Source organism: Triticum aestivum, chromosome 7A, assembly GCF_018294505.1.
Source record: "Triticum aestivum cultivar Chinese Spring chromosome 7A, IWGSC CS RefSeq v2.1, whole genome shotgun sequence".
Lineage (NCBI taxonomy): Eukaryota > Viridiplantae > Streptophyta > Magnoliopsida > Poales > Poaceae > Triticum > Triticum aestivum.
The window spans coordinates 600,141,756-600,163,150 of record NC_057812.1 but is presented as its reverse complement, the minus strand read 5'-3'; the positions used below and the strand labels follow the sequence as shown (position 1 = coordinate 600,163,150).

Sequence of the window (21,395 nt, the reverse complement as noted above, 5' to 3'; positions counted from 1 at the left end):
TTGAGTCGGGGTCCTGACACCCGAGCCCCACCGCTACCCCCACCGCAGAGACGGGCGGAAAGGATCCGCCTTTTACACCCCTGGCCGGTCCCAACGCCGAGACCCAATAGGCCGGCCACAACAAGCCTCCATCGAATCGTCCTGCTACACCGGGCGCGAGACGAGCGCAGTCCTGCCGCCGGGCGCGAGACGGACCGGCCCTACTGCCGGGCGCAAGACATGCATGTACTTCGAGCCGGTCCTAAATTCTTTATGCGTGTACATGCGCCATTTATACTGAATCAGCTAGCTAGCTAGTATATATAACCTGCTGCTTATGAGTGTTCTCCAAAAGGATCAATCAATCTAATCTGTGCGCTACTCGCCGGAAATACATAGGCAGCCAAGGACTCCAGAAATAGCTTGCTGTGAACAGAGTGTTCTCCCTGGTGGTGAGCTTGATTCAGTCATGGCACTGCAGAGAAGAGATGGAGACTCGCACGCGACACGCCAGCTGGAAGATAAACTAATCAAACTGAATCGGCTATAACCAGGAGATATAATATGGCCGTTTATCATATAAGAGAAAGAGGAAAAATATGATGGGATTGCTCTGAATATTCTTATCTAGACGTAGACGGCAACGTCAAGTGCGATCTCCCAGAAGATTTCTCTCCGTTCTGTTTTAAAAAAAAGAGGTCGGGACCTCTTTTCCGAATACTGCAAAAAGATCATGGTTTCTAGCATACTGTGGTTTATAAAACTTTGTTTTTTTCTGAAGCCAAACGCAGCAAAGTATTCAAAACCATGGTATTTTTCAGAAACCACGGTATTCTCAGAAAACTTTAAAAAAACTTTGCTGCCAAACGCAGCCTAAAACAGACCGGGGTGGCACCCTTGATCATCTACGTACAGACAGACATTCGCTTCTTAGCTACATGGACTAAATCCTACTACGACAACATACGATTGCACTAATCCTAGAGCCATTGCCGAGCCAGAGAATAATGTAGATTACTAGCAGCGAACGATGCCTACGACTTGATCTGCGAGGAATGGCCGGAAGATGACCCACAGCGCCCGCTCCTTGCCGCTCTCTCCATGCTGGTCACCACCAGAGCCTGGCGAGACGACGCAGGAACCGCAGTAGCATCCATATTACCCTGTAGAAACGTTTCAGCGCTATGTATATATCATAGAGAAACCAGGCAACGTGATCGATTTGGGCGTATATCAGACGTTTACATACCGTGATGAAGGGGACGGAGAAGAAGAGGAAACTGCAGGCGACGACGGTGCAGGGGAATACGACGATGATGAACCAGCCCCAGCCATTCGGACTGGCGCCGACAACGTAGGCGCCAACAAGGCAGGCGAGGTCGAGGAGAGCGAGGAGCAGCAGCCCTGCCACCCTGTCCCACGTTCGGTAGAAGCACTCGCTGGAGACCAGCAGCAGTGAGGTCAGGAAGGCCACGGTGCTAAGCGACTTGAAAATGGGATGGCCGGGCAGCACCGGGTCGCCGGCGTCGTGCCCGTATGGGTATGGCCCGGCTTTGTCCTCTCTCCAGAACAACCCGCCCGGGGGGTACGGGACGGACAGGTAGGCCAGCGACGCCAGGATGGTCGCCAGCAGCATCAGCCCCACCCGCATCTCCTTTATCCACCTCTTGGTCCGGGCCAGCAGCAGGTGGTCCTTGTCGTCGTCCTGCTGGATGGGCTCCGGGACGTCGATAAGCAGGTCGTCCTTGTCGCCGTGCTGGATGAGCACTGGGCCGTCCATGAGCTGCAGGTCGCCTGGATGCGACGACATCTTCGACCGGCGTTGGATTCACGGCCTGTTTGGTCGTAGGAAGTTAGTCAGTGATAGGAAATGCGAGACGTAGAAGAGCAAGCAAAGAGGAAGAGGCAGGGCTCGACGCCTGGGTGGGCTTGCTGGCCGCCGCTGCTCGCCGGGAAGACCGTGTGGGCGGGTCCTGTGGAGAGAGCGAGAGACCATGGTCGGGTCGTGTGGAGCGAGAGAGAGCATGCACCAGCACCACCCCGTGGATGGGCGCCAGTTCTCCGGCCGATTTGAAAAAAAAAAAGAAGCGGGGTAAGAAGGAAGGAACCTGTGACTAGGCGTGGAGGCGGGAGGAGCTTCCCGGAGGCGTCGTCCAGTCCAGCGACCAGGAGGCGGCGGCGTGGTGGTGAGGGCGAGCTCTCCGGAGGAGACCGGCGGACCGAGAAAGAGTGGCGCGAGGAAGTCGTGGAACTGGCGTGTTTGTCTGCGAGACAAGCAAGGAAGATGAGATGGCCACTTATTTATAGGCGGAAGCAAGCAAGGAAGGTGCCCAGACAAGGAGTGAGATCTCTTATGTGCCACTGAGTGAGATCTCTTATGTGCCACTCTTAAGTACTTCCAAAATATAGTGCGCCCGTGCTTCCCGAGGTTCAACTTTGACCGTAAATTTAACCAACAAGACCAACTGCGGCGGAAGAAAAAATTATATAATTGAAAACTTCTTTCGAATACGAATTCACTGATATAATTTTTGCTCCCGCCGCAATCGGTCTTGGTAGTTAAATTTACGGTCAAAGTTGAAGCACGTAGATAGAGGAAGCACTACATTGTGGAATGGAGGGAGTACTGTATTATGTACCAAGCATTGGTTGAGTTTCACATACCTTTGTCAGATAACGTGCGTCGCTGCTCTTCTGTTCAACCATGGAACTGCATGCGCTGTTGAATTTTACGGCGCCAATTGCCATGGCATCGATCGAGGTGAGAAATTTGTGGCCTTGATTCAACTGGCGCGTGCCGTGCCCGTAGGAGCATCTTCAATAGACGTCGAACGCGCCGTGCGCTAAAAATTACTTTGCCGCATGTTCATCGTCTGGTTTGACACGGCGGGCAGCGCTGACTCTAGCAGCCGCGCTAAAATAGCTGCGCGAGCAAAAATGCAGCGCGCGCGACTCTCGCATAAACAATATATGCATTTCAAAACAGAAGCAAAAAGCTCAAGCACAAAAAAAAATCAACAATAAATAGTTCAATTTCGTTATTACAACTCAAAACACAACAAATAGTTCAACAATACAATATCGAACGCACAAATCATGATGCTTTTTGTCGTTTATTCCATGCCCACCACTTCTCAATGAGATCTTTCTGAAGATCATCATGCGCTGCGGGACGTCGAATGGTATGATAGGAGACAACAAAACGGGCCACCCTTTCAGCCCTCCGTCGCACTCGCACGGGATGTCCCAACAGCTCATACTGAGAGTAGTCTACATCTTGGCCACGCTCATTCTCAATGATCATGTTGTGCATGATCACACAAGCGTGCATGATGTACCAAAGCATTTTTTGATCCCAAAATCTAGCCGGTCCTCTCACAATAGCAAATTGGGCTTGCAACATCCCAAAAGCTTTCTTCACATTTTCTTTAGCCGCCGCCTGAGCATTGTGGAAATCAAGATTTTTCTTACCTTCCAGCTTTTTCAACGGCTTCACAAAGGTTTGCCACTTTGGATAGATACCATCCGCTAGATAATAGCCATAGTTGTATGTACGGCCATTTGTTACAAACTGCACCAGTGGCAAATCGCCATTTGCAATCTTATTCATCAGTGGTGACCAGTTGACAACATTGATGTCATTCAAAGATCCAGGCATTCCAAAGAATGCATGCCAAATCCAAGTCTCTTGATCGGCCACCGCTTCAAGGATTATTGTGGAACCCTTTTTTTGGCCGTGGAATTGCCCATGCCATGCCTTTGGATAAGTCTTCCAACTCCAATGCATGCAATCTATTGAGCCACGCATACCAGGGAAGCCGCGATCTTTGTTCATCTCCAATAGCCTTGCGGCGTCTTCGGCATTGGGAGATCTCAAATACTCCTGGCCAAACACTTGCACAATTTCGACCGCGAAGCGCTTGACACACATGATATCTTGGCTCTCACCCATAGCCAAGTGAACATCAACTAGATCAACCGGGATACCGTATGCCAACATACGCAAAGCAGCTGTCACCTTCTGAAAGGTGCTATGCCCGAGCTCTCCGGCGGCATTCCTCCTTTGTTGAAAAAATTGTTCATGGCTCACTAGTTTCTCTGCAATGCGCCTGAACAACTCGGTGTTTATCCTAAAACGGGGACGAAAATATGACTCGGGGTATGTGGGATTCTCCGCAAAATAATGCCTGATCAATCTGTTGTGGGCATCGATCCTATCCCTCCAAATTTTCTGCCAACCCATAGCGGAACCACCGTGCTTTCGTTTTTTATTGATGTGCATAGCGAGGATCATTGCAAGATCATCCTCCTCTTCCATATCAAATTCTTCTTCGGAAGAATCATACGACAAACTCATCTACACTGTTCAATACTATGCTATAAAAACTACAATCAACATGCATCAAATTCATGAAGTTTGAGCAATACATACATTGTAGGCGTTTTATCGAACACCTTGCCGGACGCTGTTCGTCGGAGGACGGACGCGCACGAGGGGCGGCGGTGACTAGAGGGGGGCGGAGGAAGCCGCCGCGGCGCGGGGATAGGCCGGGAAAGCGCCGGAACGGTCACTGGGTGGCGCGGGCGGCGGCGGCGGCGGCGCCGCGGCTGGATGGGGGGTCGAGTTGCGAGCAAGCGCGTAGAGTCCAACGCGTGAAAGCGGACGCAGCAAATAAGCAGCGCGCGATGGAGTTTCGGCCCGCGTGCTGAACTAGATGTGCCGCACACGCGGTTTTTACGCGCCCACTGAAGCCACTCTACCGATTGCGCGCGCGTTAAAATGGACAATTTTACGACGCGGCTGTTGGAGATGCTCTAAAGAGAGGCGAGATTCTTCTCTGTACTATACCTACAAGAGCTAGGCATGTGGCCATGGTGTTTTATGTCGACATCACGCGACTCCTGTTTTTTCACATGAATTGACACGCATTGGGTCCCGCCACGTACGCCGGCCATGCACATCGCATGCAGATGTGCATGCAGACCCACGAGCAACGCTAGCTGCCGAGCGAGCGCCTCTTCTCAGCGAGAAGCATCTACCCCGTCACTATCCATGGTCATTTTGAATGTGTGTTTGCCTGCTTGCTTTTATAGCAACGACCACTCTGCAACTGCAATGTCACGATTACAATGCGGTACGGTGCTAAACCCGTACAACACCATCGCGATTTTCGCTTGATTAATCCGCGGCCTTGTGATGATGTACAACACCAACACCAATTGGGCGTGCCAATTGCATGCCATGGGCATCGAGGTGGGGATTTCTGGCCTTGGTTCGACACTGGACAAACGGGTAAACTAAAGAGTGCAGCAATATGGGCTGGTGTGGTAGGACACTGCTGTTCCTTTTGAGATTCCCTAGCTATGAAACTATGGCGTTTTGGCTTTATTTGCTCCATTATTCTCTTGTCCAGCATGGTGTCCACTGTGCTTCGCTCGGTTGCTCGGTTCCTTGTGGTGATGACAGGAAATTGACATAAAGAAGAGAGAGAGAGAGAGAGAGAGAGAGAGAGAGAGAGAGAGAGAGAGAGCCGCGCTGCTGGGGCGGAGCCAGGATTTGAATATGAGGGGGTCGAAAAGCTAATGTTCGTAGAAGTCATGGAATATCACAATATATTAGGTCTCATGGTGGCTTTGGTGAGAGATCATATAAACATCCGTTTGAAATTACAAAACAATGTTACATTTCTGTTGACTTAAATTGAGCTCTAGAATGACCACCAGCATTACAAGTTGATAATGTGAATTGCTATTTCCTTACCAATATAGGCAATCATGCAATGTCGACGAAAATCATATTCGTTTTGTTTTAAAAATGTGTCTTGACTAGTTTCATAGACAAAATAGTTTGTTCAGTTGTTGTGGCTGACACTGGAAGACTTATGACTAACCATAGAAATGTATAAACCATTGAGTATGTAAGTAGTTCTTGTTTGGAATTATCCACCCGTCAAATCGGTAAGTTAAGAGAAGATTTTTAGCTCTAGATGATTGCAAACACCCAGCTAGAAAATGGGCAAGTTGATGGTAATTGACCCCGTTGTTAACTGAAAAGACTACAAAACAAATAAATAAAACCACCACTGTGACACGTCAAATAACTCATGCCATGGATCCAAAAATGCGCAAATGCAATGCTAATTGACCAGACAAATGCAATGCCATGGATCAAAAAATGGAAAGAAGATACGAGTAATAATTAATAGTCACCGGCCTCTAGCTGTATTCTTCTGATCTGATCCGACTGCATCTGGTCGTATGCGGACAGCGGACCATAGTGTAGACTGGTGGACGGAGCTGTCATCGTGGCGACCAGTGGATATATGGCCGCCGCAGCAATGTTAAACGCCGAACGCCGACACCCACGGGCCACGGCGGCAGAGGCAAAATTCGGTGTGGCTGGGTCAATGAGTAATTTTTATATGGGCTAATGATGCAATTAGTTACGGCCATTTGCGATGTACAGTACATAGCCTGCTACAAACCATTGAGGGGGGCGAGTGATTGGCAGGGGTCTAGCCCCTGCTCCGCCCCCCCCCCCCCCCCCCCCCCCCCCGCCCCCGTCTCCGCCCCTGATTTCAGTACAGGCGCGGAGCAGAGAACGGCGTGGCGGACGCCCTGTCCCAGGTGGGCGCTGCTCTGAGCATGGCCGCGCTCTCCCTCTGCCAACTGGCCTGGGTACAAGAGGTCGCCAATTCGTATGCGACCAATGCCACCGCACAAGAGATGCTGTCCCGCCTCGCCATCCACAGTCCAGACAAGGAGGGGTTTGAGCTGCACAAGGGCTTGATTCGCCGCGGGGACTGGCTCTGGATCGGCAGCAACACGGCGCTCCGCACCAAGCTCATCAGCGCGTTCCACGACAGCGGGGTGGGTGGCCACTCGGGCATCACCGCCACTCACCAGCACGTCAAAAAGCTCTTCATTTGGCCGGGACAGAAGTGCGACGTGGATGAGTATGTCAAGCAGTGCATGGTACGCCAGCAGGCCAAGCACGAGCACTACTGGCCGGCCGCCTGGCTCCCCTGCCCGTTCCCACAGCACCATGGCAGGAGCTGACGATGGACTTCGTCGAGGGACTACCGACGTCGGAAGGGTACGTCTCCATCATGGTGGTCGTGGATCGCGTCACCAAGTTCGCCCACTTCATCCCTCTTCGACATCCCTTCAATGCCACCAAGGTGGCACGCGCATCCTGAGACAATGTCGTCAAGCTCCACGGCGTGCCCAATTCGATCGTCTCGAACCGCGACCGTGTCTTCACCAGCGCGCTCTGGTGTGAGCTGTTCGCGGCCGCGGGCACCAAGCTGCTGTACTCTACGGCTTACCACCCCCAGACGGACGGACAGAACACGCAGTGGGACTGGGGCGCGCACACCACGCGCCTCCACGAGCAGATGCTTCGAGCTCAACACCGTTTCAAGAAGAAAGCGGATCGCCATCGCACGGAGCGAAGCTTCCAGGTTGGCGAGGAGGTGTTGCTCAAATTGCAGGCGTACGCCCAGTCCTCCGTCGTCAATCGCCCCTGCGCTAAACTCGCCTACAAGTTCTTTGGGCCATTCAAGGTGGATGCCAAGATCGGGACGCTCGCCTACAAGCTGATCCTTCCGCTGGACAGTCGCATCCCAGCTGAAGCCTTACACGCCCAACTACACACTTGTCTTCGCCGAGCTGCCCAAGCCGTCGGACCTGTCCCTGACAGAGACGGCGCCTGTCGAGATCCTGGACAGGCGCATGGTCAAGCGAGGCAACTCCGCTCTGGTGCAACTGCATGTGCACTGGTCTTCGTCTTCACCATCGGCCACAACATGGGAAGACTACAACACCCTCAAGCTCCATTTTACGGCAGCGACGATCTGACAGGGAGCAGCCGGAGCGCCAGGTGACACTCCTTCTGATGGAGGGGGAGATGTCACACCTGCACCTGCAAGTGCCACGATGGACCAGAGCAACGAATAGAGAAGCAAGGGACAAGTCATCGCTAGGCCAGGTCATCAGTGGGCCCCGCGAGACGAGTGAAATTTAGCCAGCCCCTGCGTGGGCGAGTGGCGTGTGTGGTGTGATCACTTTCTGCTTCTCCCTGTACTCTGAACTTTCCTCTCCCACAAGAAAGCTTCCATCTGTTCTCGCTGAAATCGCATCCCCTTTTCCCTCGAGTGCGATTCGATCATCTTTGGGTCATCACAGGGGATTAGCACATGTCCCAAAATATAGGGAAGCAGGAGATAATCTCTTCGTGTTCCAGATGTATTGTCTCGGCGACTGGAAAAGGGTTGTTCATGGCGGCCCTTGGTTGTTCCGAGTTATGGGGTTGCTTGTAGAAGATTATGATGGGAGAACAAATCCTATTTCAGTGGTGTTCGATAGTTTGTATGTCTGGGCACAGATTCACGGGATCCCTGATATGTACCGTGATCCAGATATAGTGGATCAACTTGCTCGCCGAATTGGGCGTGTCAAAGAGGTGCAGCTGTCCCCTAGGTTGTTTTATGAAGGCGATTATGTCAGAGTTCATGCGAGGGTGCTAGTAGCCAAACCTCGCACGAGGGTTATGCCTCTTACTATCGCCGGTGAAGGGCGGCGTATGCTCCCGGTCAAGTATGAAAAGATTCCTTACTTCTGCCAAGTTTGCGGAATGATGGGCCATAACCATGAGGAATGTGGTGACGGAGTTTGGGAAGCAAAATACAAGCAGTGGGGGTGTGACGCCCCCGATTTAACCATACACTAATCATACACGCAAACGTGTACGATCAAGATCAGGGACTCACGGGAAGATATCACAACACAACTCTACAAATAAAATAAGTCATACAAGCATCATATTACAAGCTAGGGGCCTCGAGGGCTCGAATACAAGAGCTCGATCATAGACGAGTCAGCGGAAGCAACAATATCTGAGTACAGACATAAGTTAAACAAGTTTGCCTTAAGAAGGCTAGCACAAACTGGGATACAGATCGAAAGAGGCGCATGCCTCCTGCCTGGGATCCTCCTAAACTACTCCTGGTCGTTGCCAACGGGTTGCACGTAGTAGTAGGCACCTCCCGAATAGTAGTAGTCGTCGTCAACGGTGGCGTCTTGCTCCTAGACTCCAATGTTTGGTCGCAGCAATCGGGTATAGGTAGGGGGAAAAGGGGGAGCAAAGCAACCGTGAGTACTCATCCAAAGTACTCGCAAGCAAGGAGCTACACTACATATGTATGCATTGGTATCAAATGGAAAAAGGGGGTATCATATGTGGACTGAACTGCAGAATGCCGGAATAAGAGGGGGATAGCTAGTCCTTTTGAAGACTATGCTTCCGGCCACCTACATCTTGCAGCATGTAGAAGAGAGTAGATGGTAAGTTCACCAAGTAACATCGCATAGCATAATCCTAACCGATGATCCTCCCCTCGTCGCCCTGTTAGAGAGCGATCACCGGGTTATATCTGGCACTTGAAAGGGTGTGTTTTATTAAGTAACTGGTTCTAGTTGTCATAAGGTCAAGGTACAACTCCAAGTCGTCCTGTTATCGAAGATCATGGCTATTCGAATAGATTAACTTCCCTGCAGGGGTGCACCACATTTCCCAACACGCTCGATCCCCTTTGTCCAGACACACTTGTCTGGGTCATGCTCGGCCTCGGAAGATCAACACGTCGCAGCCCTACCTAGGCACAACAGAGAGGTCAGCACGCCGGTCTAAATCCTATGCACGCGGGGGTCTAGGCCCATCGGCCATTGCACACATGCACGTTGCCTACGCGGCCGGTGAGCAGACCTAGCCTCCCTTATACAAGAGTAGGTGTTCCAGACCAACCCGGCGCGTGCCACTCAGTCGCTGATGTCACAAAGGCTTCGGCTGATACCACGACGTCGAGTGCCCATAATTGTTTCCGCGTAGTTGGTTAGTGCGTATAGGCCAGTAGCCAGACTCAGATCAAATACCAAGATCTCGTTAAGCGTGTTATCTTGAAGTAACCGCGAACGCCGACCAGGGCCAGGCCCACCTCTCTCCTAGGTGGTCTCAACCTGCCCTGTCGCTTCACCACAAAGTAACAGTCGAGGGCCGTCGGGAACTCAGGCCCACCACTACCTGGATGGAGCCACCTGCCCCTTCAGCCCCCACATCAGAATCACATGTGGGTACTCAACGAGCCGACCCGACTTTAGTCACCACCTGTATAGTATGTATATAAGTATAAGTATATACCCGTGATCACCTCCCGAGTGATCACGGCCCAATAGTATAGCATGGCAGGCGGACAAGAATGTAGGGCCACTGATGATAAACTAGTATCCTATACTAAGCATTAGGATTGCAGGTAAAGGTAACAACAGTAATAGTAAGGACAGGCTATGCATCAGGATAGGATTAACGGAAGCAGTAACATGCTACACTACTCTAATGCAAGAAGTGATGGGTTTCATAGTAATTTCAAAAATTTCCTACGCTCACGCAAGATCATGGTGATGCATAGCAACGAGAGGGGAGAGTATGATCTACGTACCTTGTAGATCGACAACGGAAGCGTTTGGTTGATGTAGTCGTACGTCTCCACGGCCCGACCGATCAAGCACCGAAACTGCGGCACCTCCGAGTTCTAGCACACGTTCAGCTCGATGACGATCCCCGGACTCCGATCCAGCAAAGTGTCGGGGAAGAGTTCCGTCAGCACGACGGCATGGTGACGATCTTGATGTACTACTGCAGCAGGGCTTCGCCTAAGCACCGCTACAATATTATCGAGGACTATGGTGGAAGGGGGCACCGCACACGGCTAAGAATATGATCACGTGGATCAACTTGTGTTGTTCTGGGGTGCCCCTGCCTCCGTATATAAAGGCTCAAGAGGGGGAGGCCGGCTGGCCATCATAGGGCGCGCCAGGAGGAGTCCTACTCCCTCCGGGAGTAGGACTTCTCCCCCAATCCTAGTTGGAATAGGATTCGCGAGGTGGGAAAAGAGAGAGAGAGAAGGAGGGGGGCGCCAGCCCCCTCTCTCCTTGTCCTATTTGGACTAGGGGGAGGGGCGCGCGGCCCAGCCCTGGCTGCCTCTCCTCTTCTTCCACTAAGGCCCATTAAGGCCCATATAGCTCCCGGGGGGTTCCGGTAACCTCCCGGTACTCCGGTAAAATCCCGATTTCACCCGGAACACTTCCGATATCCAAACATAGGCTTCCAATATATCAATCCTTATGTCTCGACCATTTCGAGACTCCTCGTCATGTCCGTGATCACATCCGGGACTCCGAACAACCTTCGGTACATCAAAATGCATAAACTCATAATATAACTGTCATCGTAACCTTAAGTGTGCGGACCCTACGGGTCCGAGAACAATGTAGACATGACCGAGACACGTCTCCGGTCAATAACCAATAGCGGGACCTGGATGCCCATATTGGCTCCTACATATTCTACGAAGATCTTTATCGGTCAGACCGCATAACAACATACGTTGTTCCCTTTGTCATCGGTATATTACTTGCCCGAGATTCGATCGTCGGTATCCTATACCTAGTTCAATCTCGTTACCAGCAAGTCTCTTTACTCGTTCTGTAGTACATCATCCCGCAACTAACTCATTAGTTGCAATGCTTGCAAGGCTTAAGTGATGTGCATTACCGAGAGGGCGCAGAGATACCTCTCCGACAATCGGAGTGACAAATCCTAATCTCGAAATACGCCAACCCAACATGTACCTTTGGAGACACCTGTAGAGCTCCTTTATAATCACCCAGTTACATTGTGACGTTTGGTAGCACACAAAGTGTTCCTCCGGCAAACGGGAGTTGCATAATATCATGGTCATAGGAACATGTATAAGTCATGAAGAAAGCAATAGCAACATACTAAACGATCGGGTGCTAAGCTAATGGAATGGGTCATGTCAATCAGATCATTCAACTAATGATGTGATCCTGTTAATCAGATGACAACTCTTTGTCTATGGTTAGGAAACATAACCATCTTTGATTAACAAGCTAGTCTAGTAGAGGCATACTAGTGACACTCTGTTTGTCTATGTATTCACACATGTATTATGTTTCCGGTTAATACAATTCTAGCATGAATAATAAACTTTTATCATGATATAAGGAAATAAATAATAACTTTATAATTGCCTCTAGGGCATATTTCCTTCAGTCTCCCACTTGCACTAGAGTCAATAATCTAGATTACACAGTAATGATTCTAACACCCATGGAGCCTTGGTGCTGATCATGTTTTGCTCGTGGAAGAGGCTTAGTCAATTGGTCTGCAACATTCAGATCCGTATGTATCTTGCAAATCTCTGTGTCTCCCACCTGGACTAGATCCCGGATGGAATTGAAGCGTCTCTTGATGTGCTTGGTTCTCTTGTGAAATCTGGATTCCTTCGCCAAGGCAATTGCACCAGTATTGTCACAAAAGATTTTCATTGGACCCGATGAATTAGGTACGATACCTAGATCGGATATGAACTCCTTCATCCAGACTCCTTCATTTGTTGCTTCCGAAGGAGCTATGTATTCTGCTTCACACGTAGATCCCGCCACGACGCTTTGTTTAGAACTGCACCAACTGACAGCTCCACCGTTTAATGTAAACACGTATCCGGTTTGCGATTTAGAACGTCCGGATCAGTGTCAAAGCTTGCATCAATGTAACCGTTTACGATGAGCTCTTTGTCACCTCCATATACGAGAAACATATCCTTAGTCCTTTTCAGGTACTTCAGGATGTTCTTGACCGCTGTCCAGTGATCCACTCCTGGATTACTTTGGTACCTCCCTGCTAGACTTATAGCAAGGCACACATCAGGTCTGGTACACAGCATTGCATACATGATAGAGCCTATGGCTGAAGCATAGGGAACATCTTTCATCTTTTCTCTATCTTCTGCAGTGGTCGGGCATTGAGTCCGACTCAACTTCACACCTTGTAACACAGGCAAGAACCCTTTCTTTGCTTGATCCATTTTGAACTTTTTCAAAATCTTGTCAAGGTATGTGCTTTGTGAAAGTCCAATTAAGCGTCTTGATCTATCTCTATAGATCTTTATGCCTAATATGTAAGCAGCTTCACCGAGGTCTTTCATTGAAAAACTTTTATTCAAGTATCCCTTTATGCCATCCAGAAATTCTATATCATTTTCGATCAGTAATATGTCATCCACATATAATATCAGAAATGCTACAGAGCTCCCACTCACTTTCTTGTAAATACAGGCTTCTCCAAAAGTCTGTATAAAATCAAATGCTTTGATCACACTATCAAAGCGTTTATTCCAACTCCGAGAGGCTTGCACCAGTCCATAAATGGATCGCTGGAGCTTGCACACTTTGTTAGCTCCCTTTGGATCGACAAAACCCTCCGGTTGCATCATATACAACTCTTCTTCCAGAAATCCATTCAGGAATGCAGTTTTGACATCCATCTGCCAAATTTCATAATCATAAAATGCGGCAATTGCTAACATGATTCGGACAGACTTAAGCATCGCTACGGGTGACAAGGTCTCATCGTAGTCAATCCCTTGAACTTGCCGAAACCCTTTTGCGACAAGTCGAGCTTTGTAGACAGTAATATTACTATCATCGTCAGTCTTCTTCTTGAAGATCCATTTATTCTCAATTGCTTGCCGATCATTGGGCAAGTCAACCAAAGTCCATACTTTGTTCTCATACATGGATCCCATCTCAGATTTCATGGCTTCAAGCCATTTTGCGGAATCTGGGCTCACCATCGCTTCTTCATAGTTCGTAGGTTCATCATGATCTAGTAGCATGACTTCCAGAACAGGATTACCGTACCACTCTGGTGCGGATCTTACTCTGGTTGATCTACGAGGTTCAGTAGTATCTTGTTCTGAAGTTTCATGATCATTATCATTAGCTTCCTCACTAATTGGTGTAGGTGTCACAGAAACAGTTTTCTGTGATGCACTACTTTCCAATAAGGGAGCAGGTACAGTTACCTCGTCAAGTTCTACTTTCCTCCCACTCACTTCTTTCGAGAGAAACTCCTTCTCTAGAAAGTTTCCGAACTTAGCAACAAAAGTCTTGCCTTCGGATCGGTGATAGAAGGTGTATCCAATAGTCTCCTTTGGATATCCTATGAAGACACATTTCTCCGATTTGGGTTCGAGCTTATCAGGTTGAAGCTTTTTCACATAAGCATCGCAGCCCCAAACTTTCAGAAACGACAACTTTGGTTTCTTGCCAAACCATAGTTCATAAGGCGTCGTCTCAACGGATTTTGATGGTGCCCTATTTAACGTGAATGCGGCCGTCTCCAAAGCATAACCCCAAAACGATAGCGGTAAATCAGTAAGAGACATCATAGATCGCACCATATCTAGTAAAGTACGATTACGACGTTCGGACACACCATTACGCTGTGGTGTTCCGGGTGGCGTGAGTTGCGAAACTATTCTGCATTGTTTCAAATGTACACCAAACTCGTAACTCAAATATTCTCCTCCACGATCAGATCGTAGAAACTTTATTTTCTTGTTACGATGATTTTCAACTTCACTCTGAAATTCTTTGAACTTTTCAAATGTCTCAAACTTATGTTTCATTAAGTAGATATACTCATATCTGCTTAAGTCATCTGTGAAGGTGAGAAAATAACGATATCCGCCACGAGCCTCAATATTCATCGGACCACATACATCTGTATGTATGATTTCCAACAAATCTGTTGCTCTCTCCATAGTACCAGAGAACGGTGTTTTAGTCATCTTGCCCATGAGGCACGGTTCGCAAGTACCAAGTGATTCATAATTAAGTGGTTCCAAAAATCCATCAGTATGGAGTTTCTTCATGCGCTTTACACCGACATGACCTAAACGGCAGTGCCACAAATAAGTTGCACTATCATTATCAACTCTACATCTTTTGGTTTCAACATTATGAATATGTGTGTTACTACTATCAAGATTTAATAAGAATAGACCACTCTTTAAGGGTGCATGACCATAAAAGATATTACTCATATAAATAGAACAACCATTATTCTCTGATTTAAATGAATAACCGTCTCGCATCAAACAAGATCCAGATATAATGTTCATGCTTAACGCTGGCACCAAATAACAATTATTTAGGTCTAATATTAATCCCGAAGGTAGATGTAGAGGTAGCGTGCCGACCGCGATCACATCGACTTTGGAACCGTTTCCCACGCGCATCGTCACCTCGTCCTTAGCCAATCTTCGCTTAATCCGTAGTCCCTGTTTCGAGTTGAAAATATTAGCAACAGAACCGGTATCAAATACCCAGGTGCTACTGCGAGCATTAGTAAGGTACACATCAATAACATGTATATCACATATACCTTTGTTCACCTTGCCATCCTTCTTATCCGCCAAATACTTGGGGCAGTTCCGCTTCCAATGACCAGTCTGCTTGCAGTAGAAGCACTCAGTTTCAGGCTTAGGTCCAGACTTGGGTTTCTTCTCTTGAGCAGCAACTTGCTTGCTGTTCTTCTTGAAGTTCCCCTTATTCTTCCCTTTGCCCTTTTTCTTGAAACTAGTGGTCTTGTTGACCATCAACACTTGATGCTCCTTTTTGATTTCTACCTCCGCAGCTTTTAGCATTGCGAAGAGCTCAGGAATAGTCTTATTCATCCCTTGCATATTATAGTTCATCACGAAGCTCTTGTAGCTTGGTGGCAGTGATTGGAGAATTCTGTCAATGACGCAATCATCAAGTGATTATTATACCCAGACATTTTGAGTATATGCTCACTGACAGAATTGTTCTCCTCCATCCTGCAGCTATAGAACTTATTGGAGACTTCATATCTCTCAATCCGGGCATTTGCTTGAAATATTAACTTCAACTCCTGGAACATCTCATATGCTCCATGACGTTCAAAACGTCGTTGAAGTCCCGGTTCTAAGCCGTAAAGCATGGCACACTAAACTATCGAGTAGTCATCAGCTTTGCTCTGCCAGATGTTCACAACATCTGGTGTTGCTCCAGCAGCAGGCCTGGCACCCAGCGGTGCTTCCAGGACGTAATTCTTCTCTGCAGCAATGAGGATAATCCTCAAGTTATGGACCCAGTCCGTGTAATTGCTACCATCATCTTTCAACTTTGCTTTCTCAAGGAACGCATTAAAATTCAACGGAACAACAGCACGGGCCATTTATCTACAATCATACATAAACAAGCAAGATACTATCAGGTACTAAGTTCATGATAAATTTAGGTTCAATTAATCATATTACTTAAAGAACTCCCACTTAGATAGATATCCCTCTAATCCTCTAAGTGATTATGTGATCCAAATCAACTAAACCATGTCCGATCATCACGTGAGATGGAGTAGTTTCATTGGTGAACATCACTATGTTGATCATATCTACTATATGATTCACGCTCGACCTTTCGGTCTCCGTGTTCCGAGGCCAGATCTGTATATGCTTGGCTCGTCAAGTATAACCTGAGTATTCCGCGTGTGCAACTGTTTTGCACCCGTTGTATTTGAACGTAGAGCCTATCACACCCGATCATCATGTGGTGTCTCAGCACGAAGAACTTTCGCAATGGTGCATACTCAGGGAGAACACTTCTTGATAATTTAGTGAGAGATCATCTTATAATGCTACCGTCAATCAAAGCAAGATAAGATGCATAAAAGATAAACATCACATGCAATCAATATAAGTGATATGATATGGCCATCATCTTCTTGTGCTTGTGATCTCCATCTCCGAAGCACCGTCATGATCACCATCGTAGCATCATGTTTTGACCATATCACATCACAACATGCCCTACAAAAACAAGTTAGACGTCCTCTACTTTGTTGTTGCATGTTTTACGTGGCTGCTACGGGCTTAAGCGAGAACCAATCTTACCTACGCATCAAACCCACAACGATAGTTTGTCAAGTTGGTGTTGTTTTAACCTTCGCAAGGACCGGGCGTAGCCACACTCAGTTCAACTAAAGTTGGAGAAACTGTCACCCACAAGCCACCTATGTGCAAAGCACGTCGGGAGAACCGGTCTCGCGTAAGCGTACGCGTAATGTCGGTCCGGGCTGCTTCGTCCAACAATACCGCCGAACCAAAGTATGACATGCTGGTAAGCAGTATGACTTATATCGCCCACAACTCACTTGTGTTCTACTCGTGCATATAACATCAACATATAAAACCAGGCTCGGATGCCACTGATGGGTTTCGTAGTAATTTCAAAAATTTCCTACGCTCACGCAAGATCATGGTGATGCATAGCAACGAGAGGGGAGAGTATGATCTACGTACCTTGTAGATCGACAACGGAAGCGTTTGGTTGATGTAGTCGTACGTCTCCACGGCCCGGCCGATCAAGCACCAAAACTACGGCACCTCCGAGTTCTAGCACACGTTCAGCTCGATGACGATCCCCGGACTCCGATCCAGCAAAGTGTCGGGGAAGAGTTCCGTCAGCACGACGGCGTGGTGACGATCTTGATGTACTACTGCAGCAGGGCTTCGCCTAAGCACCGCTACAATATTATCAAGGACTATGGTGGAAGGGGGCATCGCACACGGCTAAGAATATGATCACGTGGATCAACTTGTGTTGTTCTGGGGTGCCCCTGCCTCCGTATATAAAGGCTCAAGAGGGGGAGGCCGGCCGGCCATCATAGGGCGCGCCAGGAGGAGTCCTACTCCCTTCGGGAGTAGGACTTCTCCCCCAATCCTAGTTGGAATAGGATTCGCGAGGTGGGAAAAGAGAGAGAGAGAGAAGGAGGGGGGCGCCGGCCCCCTCTCTCCTTGTCCTATTCGGACTAGGGGGGAGGGGCGCGCGGCCCAGCCCTGGCTGCCTCTCCTCTTCTTCCACTAAGGCCCATTAAGGCCCATATAGCTCCCGGGGGGTTCCGGTAACCTCCCGGTACTCCGGTAAAATCCCGATTTCACCCGGAACACTTCCGATATCCAAACATAGGCTTCCAATATATCAATCTTTATGTCTCGACCATTTCGAGACTCCTCGTCATGTCCGTGATCACATCCGGGACTCCGAACAACCTTCGGTACATCAAAATGCATAAACTCATAATATAACTGCCATCGTAACCTTAAGCGTGCGGACCCTACGGGTCCGAGAACAATGTAGACATGACCGAGACACATCTCCGGTCAATAACCAATAGCGGGACCTGGATGCCCATATTGGCTCCTACATATTCTACGAAGATCTTTATCGGTCAGACCGCATAACAACATACGTTGTTCCCTTTGTCATCGGTATATTACTTGCCCGAGATTCGATCGTCGGTATCCTATACCTAGTTCAATCTCGTTACCAGCAAGTCTCTTTACTCGTTCTGTAGTACATCATCCCGCAACTAACTCATTAGTTGCAATGCTTGCAAGGCTTAAGTGATGTGCATTACCGGGAGGGCGCAGAGGTACCTCTCCGACAATCGGAGTGACAAATCCTAATCTCGAAATACGCCAACCCAACATGTACCTTTGGAGACACCTGTAGAGCTCCTTTATAATCACCCAGTTACGTTGTGATGTTTGGTAGCACACAAAGTGTTCCTCCGGCAAACGGGAGTTGCATAATCTGATAGTCATAGGAACATGTATAAGTCATGAAGAAAGCAATAGCAACATACTAAACGATCGGGTGCTAAGCTAATGGAATGGGTCATGTCAATCAGATCATTCAACTAATGATGTGATCCTGTTAATCAGATGACAACTCTTTGTCTATGGTTAGGAAACATAACCATCTTTGATTAACAAGCTAGTCTAGTAGAGGCATACTAGTGACACTCTGTTTGTCTATGTATTCACACATGTATTATGTTTCCGGTTAATACAATTCTAGCATGAATAATAAACTTTTATCATGATATAAGGAAATAAATAATAACTTTATTATTGCCTCTAGGGCATATTTCCTTCAAGAAGTAGAGAGAAGAGTAAGCGATATGTGGTGATCAAAGGGGGGGCTTGCCTGGTTGCTTTGTAGACAGAAACGAACCCTCGAAGGTGAAGTAGGCGATCGCTGGTTCAATCGCGGTCTCGAGGCCTACCGTAAAGAAATAATGGAGGGGGAACACAATAAATAACAGGCAATCAAAGCATCACAAAGCATAACATGGCAATACGCGATGCTAGGGATGACCTAACGCAGTTCTAGGTGCTACCAGCGAAGGGGGGAAACATCCGGGGAAAGTATCCCCGGTGTTTCGCGTTTTCGGATAGATGAACCAAAGGGTGAAAGTTGCGTGTTCGCTGTGCTAGGGATGTGTGGCGGACGAACGGTCTACGTATTCGAAGTCGTCTCGTCGTTCTGAGCAACTTTCATGTATAAAGTTTTTTCATCCAAACTACGGTTTATTTTATATTAATTTTTAAAGTTTTAAACAATTTTTGAATTTAGTTTAATTAATAAATTCGAATGAAAATGGTGTAATAACTTTTATACACAGCAGCAGCTAGCCACTGTGTATGACAGCGGGGTCAGGGGTGGTCCAGTCAGTAGGGTCAATAGCAGTTGATTAATGCATGTTGACTGGTCAACTAGGTCAAGGGACACATATGTAAGTGTCCCAAGAGCTAATAAAAGTAGCTAGACTAAAATAATCTAGAAGGGGCCACATGTCATCTACACATTTGACTAATTAAACAAATAAACTAACCTAATTAAATGGGACCCACATCTCATAGGGTAGCAACTAATTTTAACTAGTACTAATTAGCCCCTAATCTAGCCTACTCCTAATTAACTAGGCCGGCCATTGGTACAGCCGTGCCTCACGTTCAGTGGCTGTGCCACGGTTGTGTGACCATGGTCAACACACATGGGCGTAGAGGCAGCAGCTATGGCCATTCTCAACAGCAGCAAAGTAGCGGGAGGTAGTAGTGCAAGCAAGCAAAGGCAGCGGCAGCAGGAACTAAGAGCAGCAGCAGCGACAGAAGCCAAAGCAGCGGCAGCAGCTAGAACACGCAGCAGCAGCGGCAGCAGGAACGGCAAGAAGCATTAGAGGAAGAGCGGCATGCGGGATGAGCAGCGGGGCGCTGGGCGGCAAGCGACGGGGTGGCGCGTATGCGCTGAGGGCAGGGCCGCAGCGTCGGGCACGGCCAGCAGTGGGCGGCGCCGACGGCCGCGATGTCAGGTGCAGGGGCGCGACGAGGATAAGCGCGGGACGGTTGCGGGCTTGGCCAGGCACAGGGGCGAACGAGGCCCGGACGTGGCCTAGCGCGGCAGGGAGGCAAGGCGAGGCGCGGGCACGAGGTGGTCACGACGTGGGGTGGGGCGGACGCGAGTCGCGCGGGCGCTGGCCTCGACGGACGACGGCTACGGCTATGGGCAGGGGACGCACTCCGACGATGGATCGAGACCGGGGCGAGGGGGAAACATGGGAGGAGCTCACATTGGTGCGGCAATGAGGGTCAGCAGGCTCGGGGTTGCACCGGATCAAACAAATTGTCGACGGCGGCCGTCGAGATGCAGAAGCGGAGATGAGGTCGATGGCGACGCGCGAGGGCCTCCCAGCTTGGTCCGGTGGTTGAAGTCGACGGAGAAGAGGACGACGATTCCTCTAGACATCTTGTCGTCGCTCGGGGATGACCATGGCCACGAAGACCACGACGACACGGCGACGGCTTCGCTCGGGTTCGTGCTGTGAGGGAGAAGCGGCACGAGAGGAAGAGGGGGAGAGCATCTAGGGTTCGCGGGAGTTCGGGGATGCTCTTAACCCGCGAGGAGGGTCGCCGGATGACGGACGCGTGCGCTAGCCGCGCCATGGACGGCGCACACGCATCCAACGTGATCCTGTGAGCAGTAGGAAGGAGATACAGAGGCGGGTTGTTGGGTTGGGCCAAGGTCTGTGCATTGCTAGGCCTAAGTGCATAGTGCCATTTTCCTATTTTACATTTCTGTAACAAAAACTACTACTGTTTCCTATTTAGTTTGGATAGCAATTGATTTTTTTTAATATGAAACTTGTCACACAAATACAGGGAAACACCCTGGGGCTGCACCAAAGGTTTCAAACCGTTTCAGATCGTTTAACTATTTAGAAATTGAAAAGGTTAACTAATTGATTGTTGGTCCACTGTTATAATTCCTCGGGGCATTTTAAACATCTCCAAAATTGTTCGTTAATGCAAGAAAATTATGTGGTGAATATTTTCAACCTAATGAACATTTTTTATTTACCATTTGAATAAATAATAATTTGACTTGTATTTTAAATTTGAATTTGACTTTGATTTTAATAAAATGACAATTGGCTCAGTAATTTGGTGGTGACATGGCATAATTAGGGTGAGGTTACTGTAGCTTGATTCTCGGGGGGTTACGAGGGGGGGGGGGGGGGGGGGGGGGGGCTGGATGCTAGCTCAGAGAAAGGAAACAGCGTAGGAACCGCAAGTTTGAAGCCAAGGTACCCGTGGTGGTAGGTCAGTAGGGCGTGGGAGGGCTTG

At 48.7% G+C, this 21,395-nt stretch overlaps 1 protein-coding gene across 2 annotated transcripts; it reads right to left on the bottom strand.

Annotated features, from left to right (window-relative positions):
- Positions 1–775: 775 nt before the first annotated feature.
- Positions 776–2,269, bottom strand: LOC123152544 (uncharacterized). 2 transcript variants are annotated; one of them, XM_044572068.1, is made up of 4 exons: positions 2,088–2,269; positions 1,897–1,952; positions 1,229–1,814; positions 776–1,142 (listed from the first exon to the last, which is right to left on the bottom strand). In XM_044572068.1, exons 3-4 carry the CDS (start codon positions 1,787–1,789, stop codon positions 1,014–1,016), a joined length of 690 nt encoding a protein of 229 aa, XP_044428003.1. In that variant the 5' UTR covers positions 1,790–1,814; positions 1,897–1,952; positions 2,088–2,269; the 3' UTR covers positions 776–1,013. The 2 variants fall into 2 exon arrangements, with proteins under 2 accessions (XP_044428003.1, XP_044428002.1); XM_044572067.1 differs by lacking the exon at positions 1,897–1,952 and having other exon boundaries at positions 2,088–2,267.
- Between the last annotated feature and the right edge of the window lie 19,126 nt (positions 2,270–21,395).